Source organism: Panicum virgatum, chromosome 9K, assembly GCF_016808335.1.
Source record: "Panicum virgatum strain AP13 chromosome 9K, P.virgatum_v5, whole genome shotgun sequence".
NCBI classification, from domain to species: domain Eukaryota; kingdom Viridiplantae; phylum Streptophyta; class Magnoliopsida; order Poales; family Poaceae; genus Panicum; species Panicum virgatum.
The window spans coordinates 66,968,579-66,987,736 of NC_053144.1; the positions used below are offsets into that span (position 1 = coordinate 66,968,579).

Genomic DNA, 19,158 nt, shown 5'->3' on the forward strand with positions numbered 1-19,158 from the left:
AACGCCATAATTAGGCGCAAATATGACGCCGCCGAAGCGACGACTCTGGCTCCGTATTTCTTCCAAACCCCTACGGTGTGTGCATTCCCGTTGCTGCCACCACCAAAAAGGGAGTGGGCGAGTGATGAGTCACACTCTCTGAACATAGTTATCCTCCAAGTAATCGGCTCCAAACCCACCGAGCTAAGAAAGGGATCTGAGCCGAACGCCAGCAATAGATCCCGATTACTAGTGCTACTAAACTACTACTAGTCCGGCCATCACTCGCCCAAACAAAACCAGAAAGAAAAAAAAGCAGGAGAGTTACTTAAAAAACAATTGCAGGAGCACGATAAAATAAAAAATAGTTTAGGAAGGAAACGGAGCGGCGCGGAGGGGAATCCAAAGCAGCCGGGGCGCGAGAGCGAGAGAGAAGCCGTGCTCCTCCCGAACTCCCCTATCCCCCGGCTGCGGCGGCCTGGTGCTATATGACCCCCACACCCCACCCAAAACCTCCCCCTTTTCCCCTTCACACCCCCTGTACCAGTAGTACCACCGCCCGCTACCGCTAGCCGCCGCGCTGCTGCTCTGGTGGCGGCTCGCCTCCCTCCCCACCCCGCCCGCCGCCGCCGTCTCCTCCTCCCTCCCTACCCCGAGCTAGCTCGGAGCTACCTATCCAAGGGAGAGAGAGGGGAGAAGGGCCGGTCGGTCGGGGGCTCTCGGATCTCGTCGCTGCCTCCCCGTTGGTTGGGATCTCGCCCGTGCTCGCACCATGGCAGCCGTCGCGCCGCCCCCGGCACCCGCGCCCGCCGCGCCGGCGCCGACTGCCGCAGCCGCCGCCGCCGCTCCGGCCCCGGCTCCTGCCGCCGTCCCTGTCGCGGATCGTATCCTTCTCGTGCTGTTTTTTTTTGTTGCTTGCGTGAAAGGTTTGCCGTGGGGAGGGTTTGGATGCTTGGTTGGGTCGTGCGTGCCTTTTGCTGTGGCGGCTGCGCCGGCGCCGCCCGGCCGGCCGACACCGTGTCCGGTGCCCTTGTCTGTCCTTGCCGGCTCGTTCGCTTGGCTTGTACAGATCGATGTGTTTTTACTGTCCTTATCCTTTGACCTTTTGGTGCAAGCTACAGGAGCAAAATATATAGGCTTGTTTCGTGGTTTTGTGATTGGTTTATTGCTACTGCTCGCTGGGATTTAGTAGTTTGCAAAGCTCTGGGATCTGAATACGCTGTTGTGACGCCTTAATTCGTCGATTTGCTGTGCGAAGAAACCACGGATCTGCTGCAAAAGTTGTCGCTGGATTCGCAGCCCAAGGCGGCGGATGCAACAGAGCCTGCCGGTACCAAGAAGGTAGAGATGAAACAGGAGCTCGTGGATTTTCCATCTTGTGTCTGTTCATGGTTTCCTTCAGGTGATCTGTGATTCTGATCACCCTGTTTGTCTGCGCTGTTCAATTCAGCAGGGTGCTGCAGCTAGCCAGCCACTGAGCGTGTCGATCCCGCCGGAGCGGTCCATTACACCGGTGCTTCAAGACTTTATGGATCCCAACCTGTTCTATCTGCCAGCGTATTACTATGGAGGTGAGTGAGGCACCGTGTAAGAATTCTTCTATGTTGGTTTGAGAGTTTTGTAATTAATTTGCTGATTGAATTGTGCTGTCTTATGTCCTACAGGCTATGACGGTTCCATGAGCGAGTGGGATGACTACCCTAGATATCTAAATCCAGATGGAGTGGAGATTGCCCCAGTAAGTAATCCTATAAGATCTTATCCTTTAACTTGTCATCTGATGCTTCCCATGATTATTTGCATCCTGCGGCATATTCTTAATGTAGAAATGGTCCAATTGCTTGCTATTATTGTCTACTGATAGGTGGTAGCTGTACTGTCGACTCTATTGTTGGACATGTAGTAAGTGGAAAGCTATTCACCCTCTTTTTTGGGTATGGTTTGTGCTTTGGCTGGTTTTCTCTTTTCCTTGTGCTCCCTGCACTGTTACCTCATGATGGAAAGGTTGTTTTTCATGTCTGCCACTAACATCTTGTCAGCAAAATTTTGCATCCTGTATTTCTATGCTATTCTCGTATTTGTGCTACTATTGGAAGCATCGTGAATAACCATTTCAATGGCTCATTGGAATTTCACAGGCAGTATATGGCGATATTTATGGGTATGGGTATGCTCCTTATGGTGCATACTCTCCTGCCAGTTCCCCAGTTCCAACAGTTGATGGCCAAATGTTTGGTGCGCAGCATTATCAGTATCCAACTGCGTATTTTCAGCCTCCTACACCAGTTCCTTCTTCCACTCAAGGCGACCTCCAGTCTTCTGTCAATCCAGAAAAACCAGCAGCTAAAGCTGACACTGCCAAGCCTACTGCTAATGGTGTTCCCAATGGTACTGCTCACAGTAACAGCGGAACTGTACCCCTTGCGTCAAGCCACCAAAATTCATCACTGACGCCTGATGGAACTTATAGGGCACCCTTGCTAGGTGGAGTTCCTTCTGCTGGTTACCTGGACACAACATATGGGTATGACAGCACAGGAGCACACTTTGCATGGTATGATGGCTCTGCTTATGCAAATGGACAGCAAAGGACAACTACAACTAATCATATGCCATCCTCGACTTTCAATGGTAATGGTTCCTCAGCAAGAAATCAGACCAAGAGCTCCACGACTCAGCAGATGGTGAGTTCAGAAAAAAATATAGTGATAATATTGTCACTATTACAAAGCTGTGTCATTTATGTGCCTTTTCTTCTGCCTATCCATATGTTTCCTGCTAGGCTAATTACTCCACTGTTTCATAGCTACAATAGGATAAATATCATTTTATATTTTATTACACTTGTTAGTCTAATCTGATGGGAAGGAAATCCTCTGTAGAATTCCGTTTGCTTTTAATGAACCAAGGGTGTACTGTGCTTGTCAAACATAAGAAATATGTGCTTCCTGATTTTTACCCTTGGCCTTCTTACTTGAGTTAATTATGACGATCCATGATCTATCTTTGAACATTCATTGACAGGCTGACTCATTTCGTTTCCTTTTTGTTGTCCTCAAGCAGGGTATGCAGAATCGAAGACCTACAACTACAACAGGATCGGTGACGCCTACATATCCAAATAGGATGTATCCTAGCTCCCGACCTTACACCCAGTATGGGAATTCAATAAAAACTGGTCTTCCTTATGGTAGTAACGGTTATGACTCCAGGATATATGGTCGATGGGGTCTTGGTATGGATAACAGGTACAGGCCTAGGGGCCGTGCTAATGGGTACTATGGTTATGGCAGTGAGAGCCAGGATGGAACAATTGAGTTGAACAGAGGTCCTAGATCTGGACGTTTCAAGAACCAGAAATTATATGGTCATACAGTTACTATTGCTGTGAAAGGGCAGAGCCTTCCTCCTGGTGAAAGCAAGGATGATAGTGCTGTACCTGATAGAGCACAGTTCAACAGAGATGACTTCCCTGTTCAATATGATGCTGCAAAGTTCTTTGTCATTAAATCGTACAGCGAGGATGATATCCACAAGAGTATAAAGTACAATGTGTGGGCAAGCACTACCAATGGAAACAAGAAGCTTGACGCTGCTTATCAAGATTCTCAGTCAAAGGGCTCTGCGTGCCCGATATTCTTGTTTTTCTCGGTATGGATGCTTTTTACCATTCAGTATTTCATCATGAACGTTTGAGTTAGTTTTCTTTGCCTGATATACCCTTCATGATGAAACTTCAGGTGAATACAAGTGGCCAGTTTGTTGGTGTTGCTGAAATGACTGGTGCTGTTGATTTTGAGAAAACACTTGAGTACTGGCAGCAGGACAAGTGGAATGGTTCCTTCTCTGTCAAGTGGCACATTGTCAAGGATGTGCCCAACAATATTCTCAAGCACATCATCCTAGAGAACAATGAAAACAAGCCTGTCACGAATAGCCGTGACACACAAGAGGTAAGCATCGTCCAGATTCAATGGCTTGCAAAAATGGTGGTATCTTATTCTTAATTCTTTTTTTGTCATTTATTCAGATACATCTTGAACAAGGCCTTCAGATGCTCAAGATATTCAAGGAGCATGTCAGCAAGACTTCCATTCTGGATGACTTTGCCTTCTATGAGAGCCGCCAGAAGTTGATGCAGGATAAGAGGGTGAAACAACAGCAGATCCAAAAGCAGGTATATTCAATCTAAAAATATATACTTATTCATCAGTTGTAGGCTTCAGCACCGTGCCTACTTCCTTATCCTGATTTTATAAAGTACTTGTGGGTTTTCTGTCAATCACTCAGGTCTGGGACAGCAGGGCTCCCATTTCTGTCACAACCGGTGAGCAACAGCAGGAAGTTGCTAATGGGAAACCAAAACCATCTGTACCAAATGGCGTCAATGGAGAGGTGAAGGCTCCCATGGAGAATGGTGCTGCTCCGGCTGTTTCCTATGCCGCAAAGGTGGCCCAAACAGCAACGGAGAAGCCCGCTCTCGCTAATGGAGTTACCAAGACTGGCTAGCTTGATTTCATAACCGGTGTTCCATAGCTAGCCGTAAAGATGGTAGAAGAACTCAACCGAAGTGTGAGGTCCCAGGGAACTGGTGATCTAGAAGGGCTACCTGTGGAACTGGACGCATGGCCGCGCCACTGGAGAGCTGTTGGCTAGCAGTTAGTTTTTCTAGTTTCTCTTTTGCTGTATTTCTCGTTTCAGTTTGCTTAGCTCCAAGACTTATTAATAGTACCATCAGAAGAAAGCCAGAGACTTCTGAGGCCGGACAAAGTGAATTGCAGAGGCCATCTATCTGGCTGGGTGCGTGTTGCGTCATTGGGGTGCGTGTTGCGTCATTGGGTCTCGAGTATACCCTGTCGTCAGTGTCGTCGTTATATTGAGTGGATCTGAATGAAAGTGGGTTAGATTGGAGTAGCTTTCCTTTGATGGCTTGATTATGGCATAATAAGCGTTGCTTTTCCGGTCCATCGTCTGATGATGGTGCTGAATTCGGTTTGGTGCTCCACTACCGCTTGTGGGAGGGGAGTTGTTGCCAAGATGATGAAGCAAAGCGACCAGCTTTGCCGTAGCATGCTTTGCTCGCCTTGCTTCACTTTGGTGGTTTGATGTTACTTCAGTCCCGAGTCCATGAGGTCGATTACAGAACTTCGCGGTCGGTACTGGTGCATGTGGTTGGCATCGTGGAAATCGTGTCAGTCTTAACAGATTTTCCCTGCGTCCGGGAGGCTACTGATGATCAGAGGCTCAGAGCTCTCTGTTCCTGTGCGATGGAAGGGTTGGGCCTGGTTGCTTCACCCGGTCAGAGACGATCTCACACTGAATGTTTGAGCTGTATGGTGGGGAGTGGAAACGCCTGTAGTGTAGGGCCAAAGCCATCGCCTCTGGCAGCACAGGAGATCAGGGCGGAGGTGCACACGGTGCGGCGGCACTGGCGCCTACCCTTACACGAGAGAAGTCAGGGGCCTCCACCTGTTCACAAATTCTATCATTCAAAGGATTTGCGAAAGCATAAGTTTGTGTCTATAACTATTTTTCTCTTAATGAAAAACGTACTCAGGCACGATCATGAAAAAAAGAATTTGCAAAATGGCATGCAATAAAGTAATGAACATTAAAAAAGGGTGGCGAGTCTAATCTAAACTCCAAAGTAACAAAAGTTTCCAGGAGACAAAAAGGGAAAAAAATAATGTCAGAAGTGGGATTTGAACCCACGCCCTCGTTAGAGGACCAGAACTTGAGTCTGGCGCCTTAGACCACTCGGCCATCCTGACGTTGTACGATATGTTTATTGCAAGTCATATAGTATCTATTAATTTATACGCACCAGAATTTCATCATATGCATATCAGCTGAAGACCCGTATCCTGTAAGAACGCACACATTCAGATCCATTCGGTCTCTCAACTAAAACCCTTCTGCACTTGTAGAAAAAATTCGTGCACATCAGGCAGCGCTTTATTCTGCTCTTGAATGCCGCATATCTAAGCCCAGGAGGACCAGCCCATTAGCCACGAATTCGTCGCGCCTAAGCCCAGGAAACCCACCGATTAGCCAGTGCGGATCCAGCCTGGCGAAATTTTGAAACTGCCTCTATAAACCGGACCGCCTCGCCTCCCCCAGTTCCCCTCCCCCTCCACTAGACCACCACCACCGCCTCCATTGCCTTCCACCCTCTCCTGTCGGTGTCCCGACCCGGGGGGCTCGGATCCCAACTAGTAAATGCTGCGTGTTTACTCGTCCCAGATGATGATGCAAGAGGCAATCACAGTAACACACGGTTTATCCTGGTTCCGGCCGCGGGGCCGTACGTCCAGCAAAGGGGGTGTGCGAGGGCACTGTATTATCTTGCACCCGGAGTGCTTGTAGTAGGGGGTACAAGTAAGGCGAGAGAGGGAGAGAAGCTCCCAAGTCTTAGCTAGGAGTGGAGTCGGTTGAGATGAGTGATCAGTAATCCCTGAACGTCCTCTTAAAGAGAGAAACCAGAGAGACCAAGCAGACTAGAGTCCAGATAGAGACTAAACAGCCAGCAGTAGCCAGAGTCCAGCAGCAGCCCCCGCTAAAGGAAGCCTGCTCCCTCCTTTATAGTCACAAGGAGGGGCGGGGTACATGAGTGGGGGCATTGCTACAGCGTCCGTGATGGTCGGCGTCGGCAGAACAGTACACTGTGGGAAGACGGCGTGCGTCGCTGTCGTTCAGATTACGTCCTTGGTACAGCAAAGATGACGCCGGTCGTCCGATAGTGTCTCCGCAGGCGGCGTGGTGGTGGTGTGTAGTGGGCCCTGTGGACTAGCGGTAGTAATGGCGCGCGACGGCCCCGGATCCCCCTGTGGGAGTGCGGGCGTGCACACTAGAAGGTCCGGGGGACGCGTGGAAGTCCCGGACCCCTTCCCCAGTGGGAGGCGAGTCCGGATGGTCGGTGTCGGCAGAACAATAATGGGAGCAGTGCCGAGCCCATCTTGTTCCGCGTGCAGGTCCCAAGGCATTGCTACAGCGTCCGGGGTGGCGGAATGGTGACCGAAGTCAGCGGATGGGACCCCGGTCACGTCCACTGTGGGAATGGCGGCCTGACGCCGCCCGTCCTTTGAGCCGTGGCGGAGTGGCTGGCTTTTAATGCCTTCGTACGGTGAGCAGTTGGGCGGCGAGGTTGTTTGTCCCTTGTGTCGAGGGGTGGCCTCGAGCGAGGCGGAGATGCGGAGTGCAGTCGAGGGATCCCGACGGGGACCCTCGAGCGATGTGGAGATGAGTCATCCGCTCGAGGGTAGATCCGCTACCCTCGAGCGAGGCGGAGATTGTCCAGCAGACCCAAGAGGGACCCTCGAGCGAGGCGGAGATCGTTCCGCGGGTTCGAGGGGGACGCGAGTGGGCCGCACGCTGGGCTTCTTTGAGTCCCTTCCTTTCTTCCGAATGGGAAGCAGGCCGCGGGCCTAGTTATTTTAACAGGTGTTTTGCGTGTTTAGAGCGATCTTAGTACCCCGATTAGGGTGTCCCTAATTGTGATACCCGACATCTCCCCTCCAATCCCTCCTCTCCCCTCCGCCTCTGCCTCCATTGTCCTCCAATCCATCCCCTCGGCGGCCAACATGGCCCTCCCCATAGTCCAGGTGCTCGTTCTAAAGGACGTGCAGAGGATCGTCAGTCTCAATGTACCCAGTCGCGTCGACATTGTTGGCGCGGAGTCGGTGCGCGCTGCCGCCGCAATGGCAGCACTGCTGAAGGATAAGCACAACCGTGGCGTGGAGAAGGATGTGCTCGAGGAGGACTCCGCCGCTGACGAGGAGGAGGGCGAGAAGGTCGACAACAAGTGTGTTGAAGGAAGCAAGTTAAACTTCTACACTCTTCTCCACAATTCAAGGATAAGATATTTTTCATGGAGTTCTCTAGAATATCTAAATAAAATAAATCAAAGATATTTCTAGGACTAGATATTTTCATGAAAGAGTGTAGATTTTAAATCAAGGGTTATGATTTTGCCACATGTCAATAATCCAATGGTCTTATAACCCTATAAATAGAGACCCCCTCCGTTGTCATGCCATTCATCCAAAAATATGGTAGATGAGAGCATGGTAGATAACTAGATGAGAGCATGAGAGGGTGAGTGCTACGTAGCCATTAAAGAGTGTCTTGTGTAATACTATTGTATTGTAATAAAGTAAGTGTTTTGTAAGTGTTAGTCTCCCAGTTTTTAAGTACTTAGTGTATAAGTTGTGATCTATCGTAGGTTGGCTCTGCCACCCGGGATCACAAAGGATCTGGACTTCATCGTAGGAAGGCTCTGCCTCTCAGAAGCCAACTTCATCTGTTGGTAAGCTCTGCCACCCGAAAGTGAGAAGGCGGCTCTGCCGTCGAAAGGACCTTATACACCAAGTAGCTAGAAATTGAAAAAGCTAACCAACTCTAGAGTGCGTTGGTATGTGTTTTAGGTGTAGGTCCTCAGCTTAGTGGGTATCAGGGCCACCTCGGTTTCCAACAGAGCGGGAGAAGGATTCCGACGTCGCGGACTCCGACGCCGACGCCGAGCACGACTCCGCCACTGACGACGAGGAGTACAACCCCACCATCGACAACGAGGAGGAGGGCGAGAAGGCCGACAACGAGCGGGAGAAGGATTCCGACGCCGCGGACTCCGACGCCGACGCCGATCACGACTCCGCCACTGACGACAAGGAGGTCGGCCCCACCATCGACGACGAGGAGGAGGGCGAGAAGGCCGACAACGTGGGGGAGAAGGATTTCGACGGCTCGACGAGCGCACCAAGAGGAGCAAGGGCAGAAACGAAAGGCGGTCGAGGTGGTCGTGAAGCGCGCCAAGCAGAGGAAGACCGGCATGGCCGGAGGCGAGGCCTCCACGCCGCGCAAGACAAGAAGCAAGGCAAGTGGGTCGCTACCCGCCTCAACAACCTGATCGAGTACGTCAATTATTTGCATGAGGTGTGCCCTGTGAAGATGTAATTACTTCTTGTGAAGATAAAGACAAGCCTGTGAGTACTTTTGTGAAGATGGGGGTAGATAGAGGTTGTTCAAGCATTTGCATCGGTTTCTGGATTACCTGTGAGTATAGTTCTGTGAAGATGGGTAGATAGAGGTTGTTCAGGCATTTGGATTGCTTTGTGTCTAGGTCTATCCAAATAAAATGCAATTCCTTTGAATCTGTGATAGCTCGAAGATATGCACAATGGGCAGCTTTACAATTTTAAAATAGCATTGCAAAGTTCCACTATTTTGACAACGTGAGTACATAACTTGAGCATATCCCAGTAACCCAACTCCATGTCAAAATTCATGTGATAGAGCCAAGCACGCAGCAACACAGTAAACCAGAGACAGCAGCAGGCGCTCAAGTACACTGCACAATGGACACTATTTTTTTGAGTGAATACACAATGGACACTTACGATAACAGAATTAATGCTAAACCTGCCATCTAAATTTTAAGAGCATGGCATCGGCGACAAGGCTCCACAACACGTAGCTTCACCATGGAGGGAACTTTAGGCTCAATGTATGTCCTGATAGCCAGGAATGATCGTTGAGCTTCCATGAGAATATCAATGGGCAATGAAGAGCATTTGCTAGTTTTGTGAAAAGGCACAGAACACCTAAATGAACTCTGATGGGCCTGCAATGTAAGGCGTTCATGTGATGCTATACTCTCAACAACATGGCATGTTAGCTCAATCAGACTCCTTGCAGACGTGAATCCTAGGATCTTCACTCTCTTCATCTTGTGATGCTGGTGTCCTTGCATCTTCCTATGGTCTGAGGGATCCGTGAAAATGGAGACATGCTTCATCTCTCTCTGTGATACCTAATATGAAAAGGAAAAGTATAGTCATGGTTCCGCTGTGATAGCTACTAAAATCACAGAGATACGAACAGAATCTTATATCCAAGATCAAATTCTCCAAGGAGGGACAAGCGTGAAGAAAGGAAACCAGAGAAAAATAATCATAGGCCAAAGAAAAGGTTACTGCGCTAAGTTCGATAGTTAGCTTCTTGAGGTGGAGAAATTTGCTATGCAGCATTGGTGTATTGGCCATCTGCATAAAGATGTCAGGTCAGTTATACTCCAAGGTATGACTGCTGTAGTAGTATGGTGATAAGTCAAGTATACCTCTCCACTCGAACGTATATCAGCAATTTTAAGGTTTAGCATGCTGGACGGAAGTTCAACACGAGCAAAATTAACTGCGCCTGAGAAGGTCATGTATAGGTTCTTCATTTGCAGTGTTTCTCCAAGTGACAGTTGAAGACAACCTCCATCGTAGAAGGTGGATATATTTGGTCCGTGAAGCAATCAGTCCACCTGGAGCACAGCATACATAGTTATTAATAAGGGTAAAGTCCAATTTTCAACTCTGAATTATCACGATAGTTTGATTTTGGCCCTTTAACTACGAAACCGGACATCCTACACCTCCAACTAACGAAACCGTTTGAAAAATAACCCTGGCTCAGCCAAAGTCGGTTTTGCTACAGTAAATTTTTCGAATTTCTGGAATTTCACACCTCTCTCAATTAAATAATAAAGAAAGCATAGTTAATATTGTCTAAAATCATAATATTTTTTTGGGAGGTAGATCAAAAGATAAGGAATTTATTTTGGCTAGATGTGATATATTAGACATAATGAAATTTGAATTATAAATTTTAAAAATGGGTAGAATTCAAAATTTCTTGAATTTTTGGGTTAGCTAAACCTTTGATAAAAATATGATAATTCATAATTTTTTAATTAGTTTAATAAGATATTTTTTATTGGCCCAAGTTTTTACACTAAGATTTGGGAAACCCAACAAGAGTCTAATTCGGCTGGGACTCGGGAGCCGAATTCCAAATCCAATCCCGCGGGGCTCCATCCCCTCCTGAACCGCAGTCTGCCCCTAGCCAAAGCCCAAAGGGACACCGGTGCACGGGTTAGCAACCTCTTCCATCGAAAATTCTAGAGCTGTTTTGCCATCGTGGCTCGTCATGCTGGCCTGGTTAGCCATGCTGGGACGCAGAAGTGAAGAGGTCTTTGGCACGGCTGCGTGACCACCCGGCTCCTTCAAGAACTGTACAAAACAGCTCCGGCTACAAACAGCTTCAGGAACTGTTTTTGAGTTCTGTTTGGCATTCAACCCAACAGAGATTGCGAGGCAGAAATATGGCAGCATTCATAAACATTATTGCTTACTTTTTTTCTTGTATTTTAATTATTACTCTTCTAATAAAATAATGAGAAAATGTTCATTCCTATCTTTCAAATTAAATCATACTTCATAATAAAAAAGGATGAAGTTGGGCAAAAATTACAAACCACTATCTCTATTTTGTTTTTATCTCTATATAGATGCAAAATATCCCAATATCTATGTTCATTTTTTTTGAAGAAGTTTTATTTATTCTTTTCACGCGTTAACTATATGAGAGCGGCGCAGCGCGTCGCTTGTAATTCAAGCGTTCGGCAGGCTGGAACTGAAGGCTGGAGTTGGAATGGTGTGAGAGAAAAATATTGTTACATAGCTGGTGGCTGGAGGCTAGTGCTAGAATTATGTGAGAGAGAAATACTATACGCCTGGTGGCTGGGCCAAGTGTACGAAAAGAGCGAGAGGAAGAACACGACAAGGAGAAACCGATAATCTATCCTAGATATGAGGCTGCAGTGAACGCCTCCTCGCATTTCGAGGGCTTTCCGCTCCTCCTCTCCCATCCCTCTCACTCCATTCCATTCCACTCCCGCTCCAATGGCCACCTCCTCCATCCTCCCGCTCCGCCTCCCGTCCTGCGCGCGCCAGGGCACCACCGTGCGCGCCGCCGCCGCCGCTGCCGCTGCCGCGGTGGCGACCACGACCGCGCAGTCCCTGGAGGAGTCGTACGGGCGGAAGGGCCTCAAGTTCGTCGCCGACCCGGCCGGCGGGGCCTCCACGGCGGTGCTGAGCGTGCGGAACGGAAGCTCCCTGCTCCTCCGGCTCGGCGACGGCCTCGTCACGTCGTACAGGCCCAAGGTGTACTGGAAGGACGACGGGTGCAGGGAGGTGCTGCACACCGTGGCAGACCCCAGCGGTGACCCCGCCAAGGCGAAGGGCGGCGTCGGGCTCGTGCTCAACGATGTGTCCTCGTCGGGCGGCGCCCAGTCGCTGATCGACGGCTCCGCCTGGGCCATCAAGGATGTGGATTCTGACTCCTACGATGCAGTGCAGGTTACCTTCATTTTTCTTCTTCTTTTATTTAGGTGATGATGGATGTGCACAACTGGAGACTGCAATTTTACTTGTCGATTTGATTTTGGAGTAATACGATTTTACAAGAAGTATTTGCTCAATATAAAACTTAAGATTGCAAAGAGAAGAAATTATCCAAAACTGTAATGATTTGTGTCCGACATGTATAAATTTTACGACAATTCCCCTGAGTTTTAGACATCTCATCGAGTGTTTTTTTTTTCAGTGACACATCATCTATCTTGTGGTTGCAGGTTGAGCTGGGGTGCACCAAGGGGAAGCTGGACATCTCGTACGTGGTGACGCTGTACCCTCTGAGCATGGCGACGGCGGTGATCGTCCGGAACACGGGCACCAAGCCGGTGGAGCTGACGAGCGCGATGCTGAGCCACATCAAGTTCGACAAGCGGGGCGGCACGGCTGTGGAGGGCCTCCGGGGCTGCCCCTACTGCTCCCACCCGCCGCCGGCCGCCAGCTTCAGCCTCCTCTCCCCGGCCGAGGCCATGAAGCGGGAGGACCCCGGCTGGTTCTTCGGCGGCGGCGAGGAGCCCCGGCAGGGGGTCTGGATCGTCGAGGAGGACCAATACACCATTCTCAAGAAGAAGGTGAGCCGGGTGTACGCCGCGCCGCCGGAGGAGAGGAAGAAGCGCATCTACAGCACCGCGCCCTCCAAGTTCACCACCATCGATCAGGCAAGTTTCCAACCAAAAACACACCTTCTGTCCCCCATCATCTTCATGTAGAGCAGATTATCACATTGTTCTCGATCATGAATTGCTCTCGATGCTGAAGCAAATAAATTTCTTATACGTGCGTTTGATTGCATCTTGCAGTATAGCGGGCTGGGGTTCAGGTTGGTGAGGATGGGGTTCGAGGACATGTACCTGAGCAGCCCGGGGGGCATGTACGACAAGTTCGGCTCGGACTACTTCCTGTGCACGGGGCCGGCGTCCATGCTGGTGCCCGTCGTCGTCAACCCCGGCGAGGAGTGGAAGGCGGCGCAGGTCATCGAGCACGACAACTTGTAACTCTCCATTTGTTTGTTCTTTGGTCAAAAGAATTTGCAGAATCGAGTGGCTCGTCGTCGTGTACATTCTCTGATACATACTGTTGGGTTTCGGACTACTGTAATTGCCCTGGTGCCAGTCAGCCAGAGATAAATTTATACAGGATAGTTCTTCCCGTGAGAACTTCCCGTGAGAACAAGCAGGGTGCTTCAAAAAAAAAAAAAGACAGGCTGCAGTCGCTCACGTCTCTGATCCGCAGCCGTTTCTGCCATCAAGCCGTGCTGATTAGTTGGGGAGGCTTGAATGCAGAACGCAGAGAGCCGCGCTGGATGTATTCGGTATCAACAGTGGTTTAACATCAGCAAACTCGGATCAAATACTGATCTGATGTGTACACTGACGATAGTTTTTGTTAAAAAAGTATACACTGACGATACATCGAGGGGCACTGACAAGAGATGTACATGTGTTCAACAACCTGAGAATTGGCGCATATCATCAACGACAAAAACAGTTTACTGTTTAACTAGATTTACAGTTTCAAATGGTAAAACCGATAGCTGGCGCTACTCCACCAAACAGTAGATCGGCAAAGAAAAACTCTGCTGTGTATAAGCAAGTCTTTTAACATAATCCACAAAACTCCATAGTCCATACACAACTTTTGGCCGCCTAAACAAAGCTAAAACCATGATGATGAGGAGCAGGCAGCCGGCTCGGCAAACAATCACCAGCGAATTGTCCTGATTGGGAGAGCGCAACAGCTAGCCATGTTTCTGAGGTTACTCATAGTAAACCTGCATCCTTGAGAGCAGTCTCAAAACCTTCCTCATTTTTCCAATTTCGCACCTAAAATTAACAAGTTACGGTAAGTAAGCATACAAGATACACGAAGCATACACAAGATATCAGTAACATACCTCAGGTACTTGGTGCTGGAAGTAGTTCTCAATCTTTTTCATCACAACATTATCTGTTTCACCACACAGCAAGTTGAACACAGCACCTGTCACCAGCAATGATTCACAGTTAGCAATATTGAACTATATACAATATGCACTGTGTTAATTAGAAAGGTTCTGTTACTTTTATTTTCCATCATGATTAACCTATTTTAAAGGGCTTCTTATCATATGCCAAAGATACAATCAATGGAAGCTAAAATCTCTAGAGAAAATGATCTTAATTGTCGACAAAAGCTGCTAATGGCTAATCCATATTATCAACATAAAAACATATGATTTTCGGGTGTAAATTCAAGTACAAGCTAAAACAATCAGACATGGCTTGACAAAAGGCAGCAGATTTAGTCCAATTAGCATGATCCTTATTTTATTCCATTTGTAATGACACCACAATTATCTGCTACAATGTGAATCACCATACTTAGTTGCTGCCTGTGACTGACATTCATTCAATCTAAAACTGACCAAGTATGTACTACAATTTTAGAATGAAGAACAGATACAAAATTACCTTTTCGGCCAAAGCGTCCAGCTCTGCCAATTCTGTGCAGGTACACCTCATAATCAGGTTCATCTCTTGTACCAAATTTGATTGGCATGTCATAGTTGATGACCAGGTTAACCTTTCAAAGGAACAAAGTTAGCTGGTGATAAAATTTTACTTGCTGCAGTATAAAGAAAAGTACCACACATATGTACCTGTGCTTGGTCAAAACCACGAGCAAGAACATCAGTTGATATAAGAACCTTGGTGTACCCATCCTTGAATTCTTGTATAATCTTTTCCCTCTCTGCTTGATCAAGGGATCCTTGAATTGAGGAGCAGACGTAGTCCTCTCTCGTCAAAGCATTGTGAACATTCTTAGTACTTTGCTTTGTTCTAACAAAGATGATAACCTGGCCAACTTTTTGTCCAAACTCAAAGATCTTGTCCCTTATGACCTCTATTTTGGCAGCCTCGTCAGGAATTTGAACTTTGTATTGCTTTACTTTTTCCAAAGTAAGATCTTCCTTCTTAACGAATATTTGATTCCCATCCTTAATTACCTTTGTTACAAAATCTTTCACCCTCTCATTGAAGGTTGCAGAAAAGAGAAGCACCTGAAAGAAACAGAATAAATTTTAAAAATAGCTCCATAATCGGATAAACAAACACATCTACCAACAATAGATAGGTAGGCAGAGTCTAATCAATGGCAATAGTTACAGGAAACTCCATATATAGGACCTATAAAAGACATTACTGGCTAGTGAAAAACTAAAGTAAATGGCATAATTTAGCAACATGTAAAAATTCTCTAATAATAAATTATATAAGAATATCCCAAAGTAGAGAGAAACAAGATTTAATTCTAGCAACATAAAAAATGATGCATGCCCACATTAAAAATTGATGGAAATGCCAACTGCAAACTGTGAAGGAAATGCCATGTTTTTACCATTAGCAATTTATAAGATCCTAAGAAACTATGAAGCATAAGAAAAGGTTGTTCCCTCTAATACCTCCTTGATGTCCTCTAAAGCGGAAAAAAACTGCATTCATGGATGGCACTTTCCAATAATAAGCCTTGCCTACAGCATTGGCTAATAGCTATAATATATAAGATCTTCCCATAAGAAACTATATAAACCCATGCAGAAGTATAGGGAAAGGTTTCCCTAGGTAGGATTGTTTCCCTTGAGACCTTCCAAGGGTATTGGTGTCATCTTACGACATACACATGATTTTGATCAAAGCATCTAAAGTCACACACAAGCTGTTTCATGTGAGAAGAAAAAAAGTTAAAGAGACTGGAAAGAATTACCTGACAACCACCAGCGCTTCTTTGTATATCCCTCATCATCCTCTCAGAATCACTCCTAAAGCCATCCTGCAAGAAAGCATTCGACACTATGACAAACTGGACTACTTAAATTTGTAAAGACTGCCAATATACAAGATAACTATATCACATGGTCATGGACTAAAAATCATGTACATAAGAAGACGATGTTATGAGCAACTGACCAACTTGTGAACACAGCCTCAATTATTGAAAGAAAGTGCCACACGATAAACTAAACTAATAGACATGAACAGGGTTTCTGAACATAAAACACTCTTGTAAAGGCCAAAATTCATTATGCCAGAATTACACTCTTGTAATTGTAAAGGCTAGAATTATGGTTTGTATCAGGACAGGATAAAATAACCTGCTCCGCATGTTGAGGGTGCATAAACAAATAATTATATATTGAAAAACAGCACAACATTGCAGCAACCACCAATCATGGTAAACAAGTCATTCTTTCCTGTACTGTGATGATTACTTGATATTGGCATAATGTAGCTGCCAGTTTTAAGAAGGTTAATTAGGTATGCTTCTTGATGCATCACTCAGATTACAATGAATCATACCAGATCAGTCAAAACGTTTTACCTCCCTGAGACCCTAAGAACTAAAAGCAGTGTGCCCTTTTTAATACTGACAACCCTAGAGCCGCTAACTAACAGCTATTAGATACCGACAAACCCTAGGAACTATCATACGAGTTGCCGTGACCACCAAATCACAAAGGAAATCAAACATACCTCAGCAAGCATATGATCCGCCTCATCAAACACAAGTATCTTGATCTCCCTTGTGGCCACCTTCTTATTGGTAATCCACTTGATGAGTGTGCCAGATGTGCCGATCACAATCTGGTCATTAATTGGCGGCATTTTAGAGACCGGCACATAATCCTTTTGAGCTGGTGGGATCGCACAGGCACATGTAATGCCAATAAACTTGCCCATCCTCATCAGAACTGCCTTATTCTGCACAGCTCAATCAAACAGATTCAGTATTAGAAACTACATAGTTCCATTCGATTACAACCCTCAGGGACCACACTAAATATGTGAAGTGCAGAGAGCTAAAATACCTGCTGCGCGAGCTCCCTAGTGGGGCAAATGCAGATGGCCTGGGGGATCCTGCGATTGGGATCGACTCGGCTGAGCATGCCGAGGACAAAGCAGGTGGTCTTGCCGGAGCCGTTGTGCGCCTGCGCGACGAGGTCCTTGTAGGGCGGCGTGAGGATCATGGGGAGGGTGATCGCCTGGATCTTGCTCGGGCGGCTGAAGCCCATCTCGTCGTGCAGCCCCTTGAGCAGCTCCGGCGACAGCTTCAGATCCTCAAACGTGGTGGCCGACTCGTACACCGTGCCGCCCGAAGTCACCTGCAGGGCAGCGAAATGAGAAGCACACCAATCGATCAGCAACCCGAAGCAAACGAGACTGGCTAGGGCTAGCGCCGGCGGGAGAGTACGGGACGGGCACGGGGGGCGTACAGCTTGGATTTGCGCGTCGTCGGAGTCATCGAGGAGAGGCGGGGCCTCCTCGCCGGCGGCGTCGTCCTCCGGCGGGGCGAGGGAGAGCGATTCGATCTGCTTGACCTGCGCCTCCACCGCCGACTCGGAGGTGGAGGAGGACGAGGCCGCCGCCGCCGCCGCCTCCGCCGCCGCCTTGGCCTTGGCCTCCTCCTCCTCCTCGACGTCGGCCCACGACTTCTTCTCCGGAGACGCCTTGTCGGCCATGGTGTCGCGCGCTGGAAGATCGAGAGCAATCGGGGGAGGAGGGGAGGAGGGGGAGGGGAAACAGAGGAAGCAGAGGGCTAGGCTAGTCGGTTCGCGTGGTTTTTTTCCCTCTCCCCTGTTGATTTGGGAAGGGTTTAGACTGCCGCTGGCCGCTGCGAGCGAGCGATTTGTTTAGCTTAGCTTTCAAGCGGACGCTCTGCTTGCGATTTACGCAGCGGGCAGCGGTTAATCCGTGTTTTCGTCGGGCTACAGCAGGCCTGGCATGGACGGGCAATGGAGATGTTGGGCTGATTTTTGTCTTCCGCGTGATGACGATGATAATGGGCTAGTGGGCCCAATTGTATTACGACGACCCATAAACAAGGCACACTCGTGGGTGGCGATCCAGTCCTCCTCCAGAGGAGGAAGAAGGCTCTAGGAAAACCCAAGAAAACCAACTGTACAGCAGTGCTGTGCAGTGCACGTTCTCCTCACACGTTGACTTGTTAAGCGGTTCTATGATTTATATAGTTAAAAAATCATAAAATGCAGTAGGTTTCCCAGGCAAACATGTCGTCTTAGATTAAACAAATTCCAATTCCCTACTACAAGCATAAAAAGGAACTGCAGAGGCACAATGCTTTTGCTAGTCTTTTCGGAGAAAAATAGCAATGCTTTTGCTAGCAAACAGACTCACTAGCAATTTCAGCACTAGAAAATGGTCATCTTCCGAACCCGTTGCCCTTTACAGACCAAACTCGCATTCACCAGAACCGGCAGGTGCAGACACACCTAGCACCAGGAAAACGCAGAGCATAGCCAAAGGAAGACTCCAGGGACATGAATCATGGATGACATAATGGCATCCAAGTGGTTTTGTCCGTAATATAATACTCTTCAGGCTCGTAATGGACCTCCACCCAGGGAATCAGAAAAGTAAGCACTGTACTTTGGCCTTCAGATTCTTCACGTCTCTCTCTCAGAATAAACAAGTCATCAACGGGGGATTGGTAAATATATCCTGACCACTAGTTAAAAAAAATAACCACGTGACATGATTAACAACCAAACCTGACTGTAGAAACTCGAAGTAGAATCGAGCATCGGTTGGAGAACTGTAACAGACTTGGCAGGGTCTAAGATAGTAAGACAGGCATGCGGCTGATCCAATTTAAATTTAAACTGATAAAAGGTTAATCTTGTCATTTGGAATTACCAACAGCTTACACTTTTGCCTTTCCCTATAGCGAGCAATGTTTACCAAACAAGCAGTTTGAAATTGTGCCACACTACACGTCTGTTTTTGTATCAGGCTATCAGCTTAGTGAATGAATCAGTAAGACAACGACACAGGAACCAGTAAAGATAATTCATCACCAAACTCCGGTTAGTGGTTACCAACCTTAAATAGATTCTTTTCTCAAATAAATACAGGTAATATCAGTGCTCACTGGGTAGTCTGTGCTT

General features: G+C 47.6%; 4 protein-coding genes and 1 non-coding gene across 9 annotated transcripts; 3 read left to right on the plus strand and 2 right to left on the minus strand.

Annotated features, from left to right (window-relative positions):
* Positions 1-380: 380 nt before the first annotated feature.
* On the plus strand, positions 381-4,911 carry LOC120647249 (YTH domain-containing protein ECT4-like). 4 transcript variants are annotated; one of them, XM_039923967.1, is made up of 9 exons: positions 381-863; positions 1,238-1,320; positions 1,433-1,550; positions 1,644-1,717; positions 2,118-2,663; positions 3,043-3,630; positions 3,720-3,932; positions 4,010-4,156; positions 4,270-4,911. In XM_039923967.1, the coding sequence occupies exons 1-9, from the start codon at positions 752-754 to the stop codon at positions 4,486-4,488; spliced, it is 2,100 nt and encodes a 699-aa protein (XP_039779901.1). In that variant the 5' UTR covers positions 381-751; the 3' UTR covers positions 4,489-4,911. The 4 variants fall into 4 exon arrangements, with proteins under 4 accessions (XP_039779901.1, XP_039779898.1, XP_039779899.1 ...); XM_039923964.1 differs by having other exon boundaries at positions 501-863; positions 1,430-1,550; positions 3,040-3,630; XM_039923965.1 differs by having other exon boundaries at positions 501-863; positions 1,430-1,550.
* A 755-nt stretch (positions 4,912-5,666) lies between these two features.
* TRNAL-CAA lies at positions 5,667-5,750 on the minus strand. The gene has a single exon. It is a non-coding gene; the product is annotated as a tRNA-Leu (tRNA).
* Positions 5,751-7,559: 1,809 nt separating this feature from the next.
* LOC120648260 (clumping factor A-like) lies at positions 7,560-8,931 on the plus strand. The gene is made up of 2 exons (XM_039924987.1): positions 7,560-7,794; positions 8,453-8,931. Exons 1-2 carry the CDS (start codon positions 7,560-7,562, stop codon positions 8,929-8,931), a joined length of 714 nt encoding a protein of 237 aa, XP_039780921.1.
* A 2,699-nt stretch (positions 8,932-11,630) lies between these two features.
* On the plus strand, positions 11,631-13,388 carry LOC120647255 (photosynthetic NDH subunit of subcomplex B 2, chloroplastic). Its single transcript, XM_039923974.1, has 3 exons — positions 11,631-12,161; positions 12,437-12,874; positions 13,016-13,388. Exons 1-3 carry the CDS (start codon positions 11,706-11,708, stop codon positions 13,208-13,210), a joined length of 1,089 nt encoding a protein of 362 aa, XP_039779908.1. The 5' UTR covers positions 11,631-11,705; the 3' UTR covers positions 13,211-13,388.
* Positions 13,389-13,574: 186 nt separating this feature from the next.
* Positions 13,575-17,875, minus strand: LOC120647252 (DEAD-box ATP-dependent RNA helicase 38-like). 2 transcript variants are annotated; one of them, XM_039923972.1, is made up of 9 exons: positions 17,467-17,875; positions 17,062-17,355; positions 16,727-16,954; positions 15,960-16,025; positions 14,854-15,255; positions 14,666-14,777; positions 14,110-14,195; positions 13,938-14,038; positions 13,651-13,884 (listed from the first exon to the last, which is right to left on the minus strand). In XM_039923972.1, the coding sequence occupies exons 1-8, from the start codon at positions 17,710-17,712 to the stop codon at positions 13,976-13,978; spliced, it is 1,497 nt and encodes a 498-aa protein (XP_039779906.1). In that variant the 5' UTR covers positions 17,713-17,875; the 3' UTR covers positions 13,651-13,884; positions 13,938-13,975. The 2 variants fall into 2 exon arrangements, with proteins under 2 accessions (XP_039779905.1, XP_039779906.1); XM_039923971.1 differs by having other exon boundaries at positions 13,575-14,038.
* Between the last annotated feature and the right edge of the window lie 1,283 nt (positions 17,876-19,158).